Source organism: Calidris pugnax, unplaced genomic scaffold (assembly GCF_001431845.1).
Source record: "Calidris pugnax isolate Ruff unplaced genomic scaffold, ASM143184v1 scaffold174, whole genome shotgun sequence".
NCBI lineage: Eukaryota > Metazoa > Chordata > Aves > Charadriiformes > Scolopacidae > Calidris > Calidris pugnax.
In genome coordinates this window covers 1,106,147-1,121,487 of record NW_015090907.1, presented here as the reverse complement: position 1 = coordinate 1,121,487, position 15,341 = coordinate 1,106,147, and the positions used below count along the sequence as shown (strand labels likewise).

General features: G+C 54.4%; 1 protein-coding gene across 5 annotated transcripts in view; it reads right to left on the bottom strand.

The window, feature by feature from the left end:
• Positions 1 to 15,341, bottom strand: part of SCMH1 (sex comb on midleg homolog 1 (Drosophila)) — an 81,061-nt gene that overhangs the window by 31,534 nt on the left and 34,186 nt on the right. For all 5 annotated transcript variants that reach the window (XM_014949188.1, XM_014949190.1, XM_014949191.1 and 2 more), the window contains 2 exons: positions 12,472 to 12,560; positions 11,375 to 11,618 (listed from right to left, as the gene is read on the bottom strand). In XM_014949188.1, the coding sequence (XP_014804674.1) occupies positions 11,375 to 11,618; positions 12,472 to 12,560 (333 nt within the window). The remainder of the gene's footprint in view (positions 1 to 11,374; positions 11,619 to 12,471; positions 12,561 to 15,341) is intronic.

Sequence of the window (15,341 nt, the reverse complement as noted above, 5' to 3'; positions counted from 1 at the left end):
CTGCATGCTGGTGCCCACAGCCACACGATGGCTCCAGCAGCGAGAGCCCGGCTGTTCACGGGATGGTACAGGAGCAGAACCAGCACCTTCGGTCCCGACACAGACACCAGCAACACAAATAAACAACCGACACGTCTGGGCCACACAGCGATCCTCACGCCATGGTCTTAGGAAGACATCGACCTGCAGACTGGGTAAGGCTCAGCTTCTGCCAGCAGGTCCCAGCCCAACTACACCCCTGGCAGGAGAGGACACTGGTTTCTGCACAGATTTACAGCCCGTGGGAGGCTATACGGGTCAGCTATACTGCTATTTGTATTAGCTACCTCCTGGACATACATTCCCTTAAAATAAGTGGCATGAGAGGCCACCACAGTCAGTCTACTGACTGATCCTGTCTTCTGCCCCTGGGACTTCATTACCAATGGGTTTCCAACACCCCGTGTTGAGAATCAGAACGTTTCTACACTCTTGCCACATTCAGGCTATTCAGGCCCCTTCCTGGGGTTTCTGCTTGTTCTGCTCCTCTCTGAAGCTCTTTCTTTAGCTTTGCCTTCCTGGTTAAACATTAGCAGAACACCTTCAACGTCTCAGCGCACAGAGAACGAGAGACTGCGAGGTGGGTGCGGTTTACTCAACCTTTTGTTCTTTTTTAAAAGCTATTCAGAAGTTATAAAAATACTGAAGATCAAGAGGAGAGCCGTGAGAAACCGCAAAAAGTCTGATCTTTGTAACAAGTGGGGCTGAATCATGTTCAGTATGAACTTCCCAGATTCAGTAAAACGTACACCGTGGCAACACACCCCTCTTCGCCAAGGCCAGGGCCAGAGCTGAACTCAACGGCATTTAATTCCCCTCTTCAAAAAATAGTGAGGAAACAAAAAAATGAAGAGGCTTCCTAGCAGGTCCCGAGAACACGATGTGATGTTCTTGCTCCCATAGAGACACTGTGAAAAATCCCACCAAAATGGGCCAATTTGTCCCGTATGTGCATACGCTGCTCTGATCACAACCATCCTATTAACCGTGCGCAGCCCTTGCAGACCTTTGTGAGAAGAGTCTGGTTGATGACTCTGGTTCCTCCAGCACTTGCCTGCATCAGAAGCAGCATCCCTACAAGGGACCAAGATGCTGGCACCAACGGCTATCGTGTGGCTGCTGGTGACTGGCAGGAACCCTGGAGCCCTAAATCCTCCACATGAAGCTTCTTAATACTGTTTAAAACACTTCACCTGGACTGTGCTCTCCCCTCCTAAAGGTACACAAACTCTTACACTCAACATACTTTTAGCTTTTCTAACTTCCTTCCAACCCTGGCAGCAGGGGGATGGGCAGGCAGAGACACCAGACCTGCTTGTCACCAGCAGCTCAGGTCATCCCAAGTCCAACACTTTTAGACCCCCAGAAATCACAGCCCTGGACCATTGTCCTTCCTTGAGTTTGTCCAATTCCACCCTGAAAGCACTCAGACCTACAGAAGCACCACGTCCCACCAGCAGAACTGCTGGTACTGCTCAGAGATCATGCAAAAACGGAGCAGTGACCCCAGCGCTGTTCACCCAACGAGAGGAAGGTCTCAACAGCGATGCTCCTGCAGAAATGTCATCCCAAGGCTCAGTAATGCCCTGAGATTTTGAAACCCTGTTTTGGGGCAGGAAGCGGGATAGGAAATAGAAGGAAATGTCCTGAATCCAACCCTGCCTCTCTGGATTAGGAAATATTTTAGAATAAAACAGATGAGGAAAAGTCAGTTGGGAGGAAGGCCTAGACACTGGTACGAAGGACAGGCTGGGGAATGGTGGACACTCTGCCCTTCCCAGGTCAGCTCCTCTTCCCAGAGGCTCTTGCCAGCCCCAGGACACCCCACAGTACCACCAGGTCTGTGACATGCCAGATGCACCGTTCCCGCTGAGACACGGATGTGCCGTTTGCCCATCCAGAGGGGACCAGGGGGGCAGCACCCTCCTGCTGTGCTGGGTGCTCTTCTCCAAGCCCCAGAGCTCCAAAACCAACGTGTGTTCCAGGACACGCACCCAGCCAGGAGTCCTGCCGATGGCCTTGGCTCCAAACAGCCCAAGATTCTTTCCTTGGGATCTTCCGGCAGCGGTTTCAAAGGCAGCGACACGGCAGCACCGCGGCCGCACGCGTGTTACACTCCTGATAAAAGAGAATCTTCCGGCAGCGGTTTCAAAGGCAGCGACACGGCAGCACCGCGGCCGCACGCGTGTTACACTCCTGATAAAAGAGAAAATCCTCAACTTCTTTGTGTCATCTTCTCCTGCCGTCATTAATGAGCTCTACCTCTGTGGTCCCAAATCCAGCCACCCCGACACCAACAAATGCCACCCAGCCTGGTGTATGAGCTCCAAATCCCAGCTCACTCCTAAAGTGACAGTAATTAATATTCTTCCACGTTCTCCCAGCTGTGAAGAACAGGAGCTCCCCTGGGTGTTACCCTGCCAGCTACTCCTGGAGAGGCACCGCCACTCGCCGCCGTGTTCTCGTTCCACGGAGGAAGAGAAACCAAGCAACATGAAAAATAGTCATAAAACACACATTACCTTCACCCATGGGCAGAACATCTAGCATCTGATCATCACCTTCACGTGAAGACACTGAGCAGTTACCCAGCAAATCGCAGTGCAGCAGTGGTGGCGGGAGATGAAGAACTTCCTGAACTTTCTCTCCAGGGTCAGCACTTTGTGTCTCCCCGTCACCTCCCGGCGTCCCCGCTCCCAGCGCGGCACCAGGCGCCGCGGGCTCTGCCGGGCAGCGGGGGCCACGTAACGCACACACACGAGCTGGCGAGCCCAGGAGCGGACCTGAGCTCCACCTCACCACATCCCCATGGCAACTATCTACTGCTATTAACTTCTGCTCGCCCTGCAAGCAGAGAGAAGCGCTCTCAGGGCGGAGGGAGCAGCGTCCCACAGCTCGAGCAGACCTGGGCCAAGGCGCTCAAGGCTTGACCCTGCCGAGCACCGGGGTGTCCCCCTGCCCTCGCCGTGGCTCCCCATCAGCTCTGGCGCAGCAGGACATGCTCCACATTAGTTCTCCTGGCCACCCTGGGCCTCTCCGCCAGCTGGGCTGGTGCCAAGGCAGCAATTCCACTCCTCCAAATTCCCTCCCAAGGCCCGCCCAGCCTTAACGCTTTCCCTGCTGCCCTGCTCCCACCGCCAGCACGGCGTCACCCTCTCTGGTACAGAGCATCCAAAGGGTGGAAAAGGGCGTCATGAACCCACCAGGGAACCCCAGAGGAACCCAGCATCAGCAGGAGGCACGGCCCAGCCCACAGTCTGCATTAGAGACCGCCTGGGACCGGGGGCAGGTGCCTGGGAGCTGTGTGTGTCCCTGCATCCTCGTTTTTAAGTTTATGGTATTTTACAGTATTTCCCTGTCCTCCAGCAATGATGGGCCCGTGCAAACCTCATGAAGTTCAACCAGGTCAAGTGCAACGTTCTGCACTTGGGTGATGGCAATCCCAAGCACAAATCCATACACAAATCATACACAAATCCAGGCTGTGTGGAGAATGGCTGGAGAGCAGTCCTGAGGAGATGGACTTGGGGGTGGTGGGGGGTGAGAAGCTCCACACGCCCTGGGCAGCATGTGCTGGAGCCCAGAAACATCTGACATCCCAGGGTGCATCCCCAGCCCCGTGGCCAGCAGGGCGATGGGGGGGATTCTGCCCCTCTGCTCCGCTCTGGGGAGACACCCCCCAGTGCTGCCTCCAGCTCTGGGGCCACCACCAGCAGAAGGACATGGAGCTGGTGGAGCGGGGCCAGAGGAGGCCATGAACATGCTGGGAGGGCTGGAGCCCCTCTGCTGGGAGGGGGGGCTGAGAGAGTTGGGGGGGTTCAGCCTGGAGAAGAGAAGGCTCCAGGGAGACCCTGGAGCCCCTTCCAGTCCCTAAAGGGGCTCCAGGAGAGATGGGGAGGGACTCTGGATCAGGGAGGGGAGCCATGGGATGAGGGGAAACGGTTTTAAACTGAAAGAGGGGAGATTGAGATGAGATCTGAGGAAGAACTTGTTTGGTGTGAGGGTGGTGAGAGCCTGGCCCAGGTTGCCCCGAGAAGCTGTGGCTGCCCCATCCCTGGAGGGGTTCAAGGCCAGGTTGGAGGGGGCTTGGAGCAACCTGGGCTGGTGGGAGGTGTCCCTGCCCAGGGCAGCGGGTAGGACTGGATGGGATTTAAGGTCCCTTCCAACCCAAACCATTTGGGTGACTCTATGATTCTATGGGCTAAACATGGTCTAGCAGCCTTAAGGGATGCCATTGCAAGTGGCAGAGTATGCATCTGTGTGTGTGCAAGGATTAAATCTGGACTTCTCAGGACCTGGAAAATGAGCTACTTTTCAAGAGACCAAGGAGGACCATCCCTCCACAGCATCTTCCAGCAGCAGCACCGGTGGGATCATGCACACAGCCAGTAGCAGGGCCTCCTGGGGGTCCCGTGAACATCTCACACTTTCTCAGGCAAATTACAGCCACAGTTCCTGAGAAACCCCAGAACTCCCAGAAAAATGCAGGCATTTCTTTGAAATCTAAAGCTAATATTTAAATAAAAGTGTTCTACATGCTCTGTCATGTAAACCCCCAGATCTTGCAGAAAATCTTAGATCCTTGTGCTCGCAATCAGCCTGTGAAGGCAGAAAGCCTTGATCCCCTCTGCTCAGTCCCTTTTCCCCGGCCCATGTCCCCTCATCTGCGTGGATGGACTCTTCGCTGCACCACCTCTGTGGGGGAAGAGCTCAGAGATGGAAGGTACCTGAGACAACCCTGGTTTGGTTTTTCTTCCCCCGGGGGCTCACAGCTCTCCATCCCACAAACCACTTCAGAAAGGAAAATAACTTCTCGTGGATTCTCCTCCAATGTGTGTTTCCCTGACTACCAAGAGCTGAACTTTCCTCTAGTCTGGGATGGGTTATGGAAACCGAAATTTCCCATGGAAGCGGACTCATCGCCTGTCTACAAGACCATGCCTTGGCTGAGGGGGGATTTCCCTCACCCCACCTCCCTGCCGAGGGCAGGTGACCCCGGAAACTACAATCATTAACTGCCCTCTTACCTCTTTCTTCACAGTGTTTCCTATCACAGTCTCCTATTTCCCTCTTCAATCTGTCTTGTGCTGAACCCCAACAGCAGCAGCCCCCGCCCTATGTGCATCTCTTGCTCTCTTTCTCCCCAGACAGGATTTAAATAACTAAGCAACAATCCTTACTCTTTAGGTTGATCCTAAAGATTGATTTTCTGTGCTGCTTATAATTGAGAGGGACTCTCCAAAGCAGCTTTCCAAATCCACGCCTCACTTATGTCAGTGACCCAAGAGCAGGGCTGTGTTTCTGTCCTGTTCAAGAGCCATAAAAGCCTGGGTTCCCCCAAGAGCAGGACATTTAGAAACAGCAAAATGCATGCAAAAAGCTTTGCAAAAGTACTGTACTGGTTTCTGCTGGGCTGGAGTTAATTTTATTCAATAACAGCTTGTACGGGGCTGTGTTTCGGGTCTGTGACCAAACCAGTGTTGGTAACACCGCCGTGTCTCACCCATGGATGAGAGGGGCTTGCATGGTGTCACAGTCATCTCTGCTCCTCACCCCCCACCAGCGATGGGCTGGGGGACACGGGGTGCTGGGAGGGGGCACAGCTGGGAAAGCTGCCCCCAACTGCCCAGAGGGACATTCCGGACCCTGTGACCCTGTGCTCAGCAAGAGGAGCTGGGGAAGGAGGAGGGAGGGATGATGAGAATCACAGAATTGTCGGAGTTGGAAGGGACCATAGAGACCATCCAGCCCAACTCCCCGGCCAAAGCAGGGTTGCCCAGAGCACATCACTCAGGAGCATCCAGGTGGGGTTTGAAGATCTGCAGAGAAGGGGACTCCACACCCTCCCTGGGCAGCCTCTGCCAGGGCTCTGCCACCCTCACCCCAAAGAAGTATTTGAATGGAACTTCCCATGGTCCAGCTTGTGCCCGTTGCCCCTCGTCCTGTCACTGGGAACCACTGAAAAGAGTCCGGCTCCATCCTCCTTCAACCCACCCTTTAGGTACTTGTAAACGTAGATAAGGTCTCCCCTCAGCCTTCTCTTCTCCAGGCTAAAGAGCCCCAGCTCTCTCAGCCTTTCCTCATCAGGGAGGTGCTCCAAACCCTCCATCATCTTTGTTGCCCTACGCTGGACTCTCTCCAGTAGTTCCCTGTCTCTCTTGAACGGCTTGAGTGGCTGGTGGGGGCTCAGCTGCCCCCTGGGACAACTCACAAGAGCTGACCTACCCCTCTACCCTGTGCTCATGAGACCCCACCTGGAGCTCTGTGTCCAGCTTTGGAGTCCTCAACAGAGGAAGGACATGGATCTGTTGGAACGGGTCCAGTGGAGGACCACAAAGATGATCAGAGGGATGGAGCACCTCTGCTACGAGGACAGGCTGAGAGAGCTGGGGTTGTTCAGCCTGGAGAAGAGAAGTCTCTGGGGAGATCTTAGAGCAGCCTTCCAATATCTGAAGGGAGCTACAGGAGAGCTGGGGATGGACTCTTTGTCAGGGAGTGGAGTGACAGGACAAGGGGGAATGGTTTTAAATTGGAAGAGGGGAGATTTAGATTAGATATTAGGAAGAAATTCTTTACTGTGAGGGTGGTGAGGCACTGGCCCAGGTTGCCCAGAGAAGCTGTGGCTGCCCCATCCCTGGAGGGGTTCAAGGCCAGGCTGGATGGGGCTTGGAGCAACCTGGTCTGGTGGGAGGTGTCCCTGCCCAGGGCAGGGGGGTTGGAACTCAATGATCTCTAAGGTCCCTTCCAACTCTGACCATTCTATGATTCTGTGACCTAAGGATTTTACTCCTTCAATCTCTGCTTTCCTCCCAAATTACTTTCCTACCCAACACTGCTACACCGCACAGACTCATACACTGCTTGTGTGTGTCACAGCTTAATCTGAACCTCAAAGCTCTCGGTTTGAGCAGTAGCAGTCCCCTCCTGCCGCGTATCTGCTACAGCATCACTTGAGTCTCTACAGGGCTCAGAGGGAAAGCCACAGCCCTGCATGATGGGGACAATTCCATCCCTTCCAACACACCTTCAGGCTCTTCTGCTGGAAAAGCCTATGTTGTTAGCAATGTGCACGCAGTGTGTTTTGGCCTTGCTCTTGTGTGCTGCAATATCTAAAGACGGGGAAACTCCATTCTCCTCTTTTTCACCTTAATTCTGAAACTCTGACCCCATCACGCAACAGGCAAGTCCAAAACCTTGGCAGTAAGTTTGCATTTGATGTCCCACACACCCTTAATTCAGCTGGTTTATGCATAGGTAGATAAATACAGTATAGGTTTCTGGAGAGGATGGATTGCTGGGCTGAGACCAATGGGATGAGGTTCAACAAGGCCAAGTGCTGGGGCCTGCCCTTGGGTCACACCAACCCCCTGCAGCTCCAGGCTGGGGGCAGAGTGGCTGGAGCTGCCTGGCAAAAAAAGGACCTGGGGGTGTTGGTGGCCTGTGGGCTGAACAGGAGCCAGCAGTGTGCCCAGGTGGCCAAGAAGGCCAACAGCATCCTGGCCTGGGTCAGGAACAGCGTGGGGAGTAGGACTCGGGACGTGATCATCCCCCCGTACTGGGCACTGGGGAGGCCCCACCTCGAGGGCTGTGTCCAGTTTTGGGCCCCTTCCAACAAAAAAGACATTGAGGGGCTGGAGTGGGTCCAGAGAAGGGCAATGGAGCTGGTGAGGGGTCTGGAGCACAAGTCTTGTGAGGAGAGGCTGAGGGAGCTGGGGGTGTTCAGCCTGGAGAAAAGGAGGCTGAGGGGAGACCTCGCTCTCTCCAACTCCCTGAAAGGAGGGTGTAGCCAGGGGGGGTCGGTCTCTTCTCCCAAGGAACAGGCGATGGGACAAGAGGAAATGGCCTCACGTTGCTCCAGGGGAGGTTTAGGTTGGACATCAGGAAAAATTTTGACACGGAAGGGGTTATGAAGCCTTGGAATGGGCTGCCCAGGGAAGGAGTTGAGGCACCATCCCTGGGGGTGTTCAAAAGACGAGTTGACATGGTGCTGGGGGACATGGTTTAGTGATTTTTTTTTGGTCAGAGTTAGGTTGCTGGTTGGACTAGATGATCTTGAAGGTCCCTTCCAACCTAGATGATTCTATGATTCTGTAATATTTCTCACTCAGTATTTCTCTAGGATGACTGCTTGGCTCAGTAAGAATGAACGTGCAAATGGCTCTTCTGGAAACAGTCAAGAAAAGCTGATTTCTAAAACTCCAAAGTAAACCCAGGAGTCATGAGCATCTCCTGTGCAAGGGAACTGCAAACCCCACCAGAAACACAGCCCACCCTCCAAGCAGAGCTTGGAGCTGCCGTCCAACACATGGTTTAAGTCAGTCCATCCCACCTCCTACTCCCAATAGCCACGGACTGGTGTTTAAGGGTAGAAGAACACGTGTGTAAGAGGCATGTAAAGACATACAGGAGGCTGTACCCTACGTGTGAGGAGGGGAGCAGGGACTCCTGCCCGAGAGACAACCCCGGCAGAGCCCCGCTGGCAGGGGGGGAAGCCAGAGGACGCTGCACCCCCACAGAAGTCCCTCTCCCTTTGGGACGGGGCAGGGACCTGCCTTCCCCGACGGGGGCCGCGTTGGTGCTGAGGAGCCGAGGACGCCCAGGATGAGCTCTGGGAGCCCAGCAGAGCCAACCTCCAGCCCCAGCCCGCAGGCTGAGAGAGGGGATCAGCCCTCCCATAGCTCTGCTTCCCCTGTGGCGCGTGTTGATTTGACCCCCCCAGCTCCATGCACGGAGAGAGGAGCTCCAGGAGACCCCCAGGAGCCCATAGCCATCTGGCCACTGGCCAGCGGAGCTCTCCCAGCAGGGACAGATGTCCCAACAGCGATGCAGTGACCAACCTGGGGCACAGAGAGCGGTTCCTTCTCACCCCTTGACCACCCTTTCCTCCCGTCACACTCCTGGGCCCTCCTGAAGGCTCCCCTTGGTGTGGCTGGTCCCAGCTCCATCAGCGCCCTGCCCAGTCACCCCAGCTGAGCAAACACTGGTGGGAGTGGGAGGCCCTGGAGCTGGAATGTGCCCGGGAGAAGACCCGCACTCCTCCACCTCTACTGGCAGCCAGCAGAAAGGACAGATTAGAGCTGAATTAAGTTACCAGCTTTAAATAAACACGCCTGGACCCTTTGAAGTTCTGCTTCCCTTGAACATGAGCTCATTTCTTGAGGCCTCTTTTCGCTCAGCCCCAGGAAGCCATGGGTCTCGATGGAGTTAACTCTTCGCAGGACCTCTCAGCCCCCCCAGGCATCTCGCCCTGAGGGCACCCACCAGTCCAGGATATGAGCAGGGCCCGGTATAACCACGGTTAGCTCTGACCTCCTGCGTCTCCCCAGGTCCCCCTGATCTAAGGGCAATTCCCAGTAAGAAAGGGAAGCTCCCAAACTCCACTGCGTGGTCCTGCAGGCTGCAGGCTGGCACACAGGGACACTTTTTGGAGCTGAAGGGGGATCCCTCTGTGGAGAAGCATCCTCCAAGCCTGCCAAGAGAAGCACTCGCAGGTCCTGGGAGGACTCTGCTCAACCCTCCTCCAAAGCAGGACTGAGGAGTAAAGGAATAAGGGAGGAATTTAATTACAGAGGAGGAAAGTTCCCAGGGCTCCCTTCTTTCGGTTTAATCCCACAAAGTGGAAAGTCTGGGGCAGGAAAGGGAGGGGGGAGCCACAGAGAGGAAAGTAAAATACCACAGAGACAAAGCTGATCCCGACTCCCTGGCGTTTTTGCATGGCTTGTGAAACCTCTGCCAACCCCTGCTCTTGCTCCAGTACTTGAAAAAGACAGCAAAGAGAGCAGAAACCTGTCCAAGAGCAAGGGCTGCCTCTGCCTGGGAGTGGGGAGACGTGACTTTTGGGGTTCACTGGTTTTGCATGTGAGTGGGAACGGCAGAGTCGTTGCTGATGGAGCCAGTGCAGAGGGAGAGCCTGTCACTGCTGCCTGACGAGGGGGCAAGCAAACACTTCTCCAAGTGGCTCCAAATTACCACAGTGTCGCCCCCATGATGGGGTGTTATTTCTGGATGCTTTGCTCACTCACAGCATCACCCCTGACACAGGGAGGCCGGGGAGGGACGGCTCAGACAAAGGTTCCTACTCCTGGGAAGGCAACTTCCACCTCGCTCCTGAAACCTCCCACCTCCAGTTCACGGCCGGGAAAGCTCCCAGCCAACACAAACGTGTCTGTAGCCACTCACACAGTACCTGAAAAGGACCTTGGAGACACTGGGCAAGAGCCTCTGACCCCAGGGCAGTGCTGGAGAGGGCAGCCACAGCTGGGAGGTCCCTGGCAGCCCTGTGGGGCACAGCAGGCAGGCGGCAAACAAACGGCCAGAGGTGAGGGAGAGGCCCGGAACATCAAGGCTGGATGCAGAAATCCAAGATAAACAGTGAGAGCCTTCCAGTTCCCAACCATTACAGAAATCATCCCCAGCCGAGGGGGGCCCACAGCCTGGCCTGCAGACAGGCCGTGCGAGGTGACCTCCGGCAACCCACCAGCCGTGCAGCACGTGGACAGCAATGGTTCACCCCAAGGGACGGCAGGAAAGGGCCCACCTGAGGGGTCAGCGGGATTCTCAAGAGGAACAGTCTCATCAGAGAAACGCTCCAGCAGAAATGCTCCAGGTCAGGTCCAGGAGAGGTTGCTCTCCTGCTTCCCATGTCATTGCCAGGTGTGTGCTGGACTTGCCAGCCAGCAAATGCCAGAGGGATATGCATGAGGAAAATGACAGCTCCCTGGTCCTAAACACAACTGCAGTGCCAGCAGGTTAGAGACACATCTGAAAATCTCCACAGCCAGTGCTCAGACCTCTGCAAGGCCCCGAGTTCCCCAGTCTCGTTCCCAACCGCCCGTCACGGCCCCAGGAACACGGCAGGTAAAACCTGACCCAGACCCGCTGTCTGCACGCTCACAGCAGAGACACAGCACAAGGGAGAGCAATGTCACTGTCACAAGTACAAACAGGCGCAGTCCTGCAACTTAGTAACTTCCATGATTCCCTTATTATACGCACAAATAGCCCAGTCCCCCTGTGAAAAAGTCCCCAGGAATGTGTGTTCCAGAGACGCCGTGAATTCCTGAAGCGGAGCAGAGCTCGGCAGGGCCATACAGCACCCCCATTCCTCCACAGCCCTCATCCTGCCCATATTTACAGACGGCTGTTTCTCAGTGCCCTGGCGCCAGGCTGTGACACTGCTAACAGGTACGACCACCCGTACCTTTGCCACGCGTGAAGCAGCAGTAGGAAAGCCAGAGAGGGCACCCAGATGCCCTTGCTGCTAGTCCTGGCCTGCTTCGCTGCTCTGAGAGCTGAGAGGAGGAGGAAGACAGCTAAGCACCAACGTGGGCCTTACCTTTTGTTCCAGGGGGCTGCAGATTATCTCCAGTCAGCGAGCACCAGCCTACGGGAAAGATGTCCCGGGAATCATATCGGCACCAGTAATCGAAGGCACCTCTCCAGCCATCAAATGTTATGAGGACCTCAGAACCTCTCACCTCCCCAATGGTGGCCGGGCAGATGAAGTGAGGGTTCTTCCTGTCCACTGCCTCCAGCTTCATACCTGTCTTGAAGAAGTTTTGGGATGGAGATGGTGGTTCCTACAAGGAGAAATTGAAAATGTGCTCAAAGAGGATACGCCAGCGTCTCCCCAGACTAGGGCTGTCTCCTCCACCAGCAAACTCACCTCCACCAGCAGCTGAAGAAGGGAGCTACTGGGCTGGATCTGAACCCCATGAGGTGTGCCCATGCTGGCCTGGCTACCCAGTCATGTGCCCAAGTCAAGAGGAATGAAGTCCACTGCTGACTGCTCTGCTACCACCCACCAAATCCAGACAGCGCCATGTTAACACCGCGCCCTGTGCCAAGGCTGTGCAGCACAGGCAGGAAATAAAGCCCCAAAGCAAAGAGCTTTGGAGCTTTAAAAAACCAGCTGGGGATTGCTCTTCCTGGTCTTTTAGAGCTGACATACACTAAAGGCACACCAGCCACCCCATGGCACAGCACAGGCTTCTCCACTGGCTCCTGTCTTCCTCTGACTTCCCAAAGGGTGTGAGAACACAGATTACGAAATCAGCCTTGCAGCGCTGCCTCACAGCAGTATTTGCATTAGGAGCCTTCAGAGAGGTGCTGACCTTCACATACTGCATTCCTGACTTGGAGCAGTGCCTGCAGCCCAACTGAAAACCCAGAACATTTCTGAAGCCCAAGCTTTTGGGCCTTTGGAGCTCAAACCACCTTCTTAGCAGACCTCTGTCTGCACCCCGACACTGCCAGGACACAGCAGCAGACGGTACAGATCTGTCCTAGAGAAGCAGCACCGTGGCAAAGCCGGGCAATGCTCATCTCTGCTGGGCTCAGCACAGCCCACAGGACACACCAGCTGTGATTTTGGTGCTCCGCAGTAAAGGGAAGGTGCCAGAAAGACATCTACACAAACAGCACATAAAATACCTTGTGAAAAATCCGGACAGGAGCCATCTCTGCTCCATTCAGAGTCTTCAGAAGGAACATGGGCCAAGAGGAGGCATTCAGCCGAAAGCCTGCAGAGAAGGAAGCAGAGATGGAGACTTTAAGGCTGTGGGGGCCACTGGATCCCTCAGCACGTGCCTGCTCTGCTGGGAACTTTGCAGCGGGTACACACTGTGATCCCACCCCACCCTCCTCCTCATGCTGCAGAGTCAGGTTTGACCTTTTCCAGATACTCTGAACACAAAACGTTATGGTGTTGAAAATAAACATCTGGAAATGGAAGTCTGGCTGCAATATTCACTTATCACAGCAGTCTGTACACTGACCATGCAGGCAGAGCACTTTGTGCTGCAGCTTCGCTGATCCTGCTACAGGGGAGATGGGAATCAGCAAGTGCCCACTCAGACTATGAAACTTCTTCCTCAACAGGGAATCTCAGCTTCTGGGTGGCCTCCTCCACCTTTTAGGAAGAGTGAGCTGCAGGCAACAAGCTAACCTGAAGAAATAAAGAGGCTGGGACTTGGCTGGGAAACAGATTTAACCATTAGAGGAAAGGATGGCAGGATTTGGTTCGACTTCTGTGAAAAAATGTAGAGAAAGAACAGGAAGGGTCTTATGGGAAGAAAAAAACAAATTCACAGGCTCTGAGCTTTCTGGGCCCTTGCCCTCTGCAGGCAGAAAGGACAACTGCAGAACTGACTTTTTGTTTCCTGTCTTCATGGTGGATGCAAGAATCACAGAATCTCAGACGGGCAGGGGTTGGCAGGGACCCCTGGAGATCATCTCCTCCAACCCCCTGCCAGAGCAGGTCCCGCAGGAACATGTCCAGGTGGGGTCTGAATGTCTCCAGAGAAGGAGACTCCACCACCTCCCTGGGCAGCCTCTTCCAGGGCTTTGCCACCCTCACAGGAAAGACGTTTTTCCTCATGTTGAGATGGAATTTCCCATGTCCCAGTTTGTGCCTGTTGCCCCTTGTGCTGTCCCCGGGCACCACTGAGAACAGTCTGGCCCCATCCTCTCAGCATCTGCCCTTTAGCTATTGCTCAGTATCGATGAGATCCCTTCTCAGGAGGAGAAGGAGAGGAGAGAGAAACCACTCTTGCCTGGCCCAGATGATACAGATCAGAGCTGGACACACAGACTTCTTCCAGACTCCAAGCCCTCTCCTCTGGCACTGTCAGAGTGAGTTGTGCTCTGAACTCCACTGCACTCATTGCCATCTGCTGGCAAAATCAGACAAGGCACAGGAGGAACCATCTCTTCCAGCGAGGAACGGGCTGCACTGGGGCTGTGAGCTGCTCCCTGGAACCAGGGTTTCAATGAGATGGCTGCTGGGGCTGTGAGCTGCTCCCTGGAACCAGGGCTTCAATGAGATGGCTGCAAATCATAGAGTTGTCCAGGCCGGAAGGGACCTCCAAAGGCCATCTAGTCCGACCCCCCCGCAGTCAGCAGGGACACCCCCAACTAGACCAGGTTGCCCAGGGCCTCGTCGAGCCTCTCCTTGAATATCTCCAGGGATGGGGCCTCAACCACCTCCCTGGGCAACCTGTTCCAGTGCTCCACCACCCTCACAGTGAAGAACCCTCTCCTCATCTCCAGTCTAAATCTGTTCCCCTCCAGCTTAAAGCCATTACCCCTCATCCTGTCACTGCAGGCCTTTCTAAACAGGCTCTCCCCAGCCTTCCTGTAGCCCCCTTCAGGTACTGGAAGGCTGCTATTAGGTCTCCCCGGAGCCTCCTCTTCTCCAGGCTGAACAACCCCAGCTCCCTCAGCCTGTCCTTGTAGCAGAGGTGCTCCATCCCCCTGATCATCCTTGTGGCCCTCCTCTGGACCCTCTCCATCAGGTCCATGTCCTTCTTATATTGAGGGCTCCAGACCTGCACACAATACTCCAGGTGAGGTCTCACCAGAGCAGAGTAAAGTGGTAGAATCACCTCTCTGGACCTGCTGGTTGACATGGACAGCACATGTGTGGAAGTAACATAAAACATGGGAGCTTTAATGCTAATAGCTGCAGCAGGTTTTGTCTGTAGCAGTTATGAAGGGAAAGGGTATAACTAGACTCGCATGCACACATTCGTGCGGTGAGATGTGCCAGAACATGCACCTGCTGAGGTTTCTTCCTTCAAAAAGGTCAGGTCCAAGTGTCCCATTGCAATTGAGAGTGTACTGGGGGATCCAGACCCACAAACGCTGCTCCAGGAAAAAGAATGAGCAAAAATATTCCTAACTCAAGGTATCTAAGTGAAGATTTCTTGCATCACTATAGATCTGCTTGATATTATTCGGGGATGTGCTAATTGAGTGAGAGATTTATGAAGACACTTCACAAATAAATAAGTACTGGGCAGCAGAAATGCAAAAGCAGGTTCATCTTGCTGCTTAATGGGGAAAGAACCAGTAAATCAGCTCATCATGTGGCCAGTGTCAAAAAAAAATAGTATGTGTGTTTAAGTTCCAGACAAGACTGGAAGAAGTGTTCAACTGCCCTGGTTATTTATAAAGTTGTAGCCAGGCATAGTTAAATAAATAAACAGATGAAATATTGCAAGCATCCCTTCACGTGAGACGGGACCTAAATCACAGGGAACCTTTTCAGACATCCTGTTCCCCATCGGCCTGTCTCTGACCAGGCTGCTATTGCCCCAAAGGCACCTGGGCACAAATACACCGAGACAGCAGGAATGAAGATGTGAAGGCTTTTGAAATCACTGTGTCAGGATTAGCAGCGATACAGCAGATGTTCTCTTGATTATTCTCTACACCAAGATTTACAGATGCCCAGCAAAGCCCCTCACCCAGACACCAGCTCAGCTTGGCTCCAAGGAGGAGCACAGGGGAACGGGCTGTGG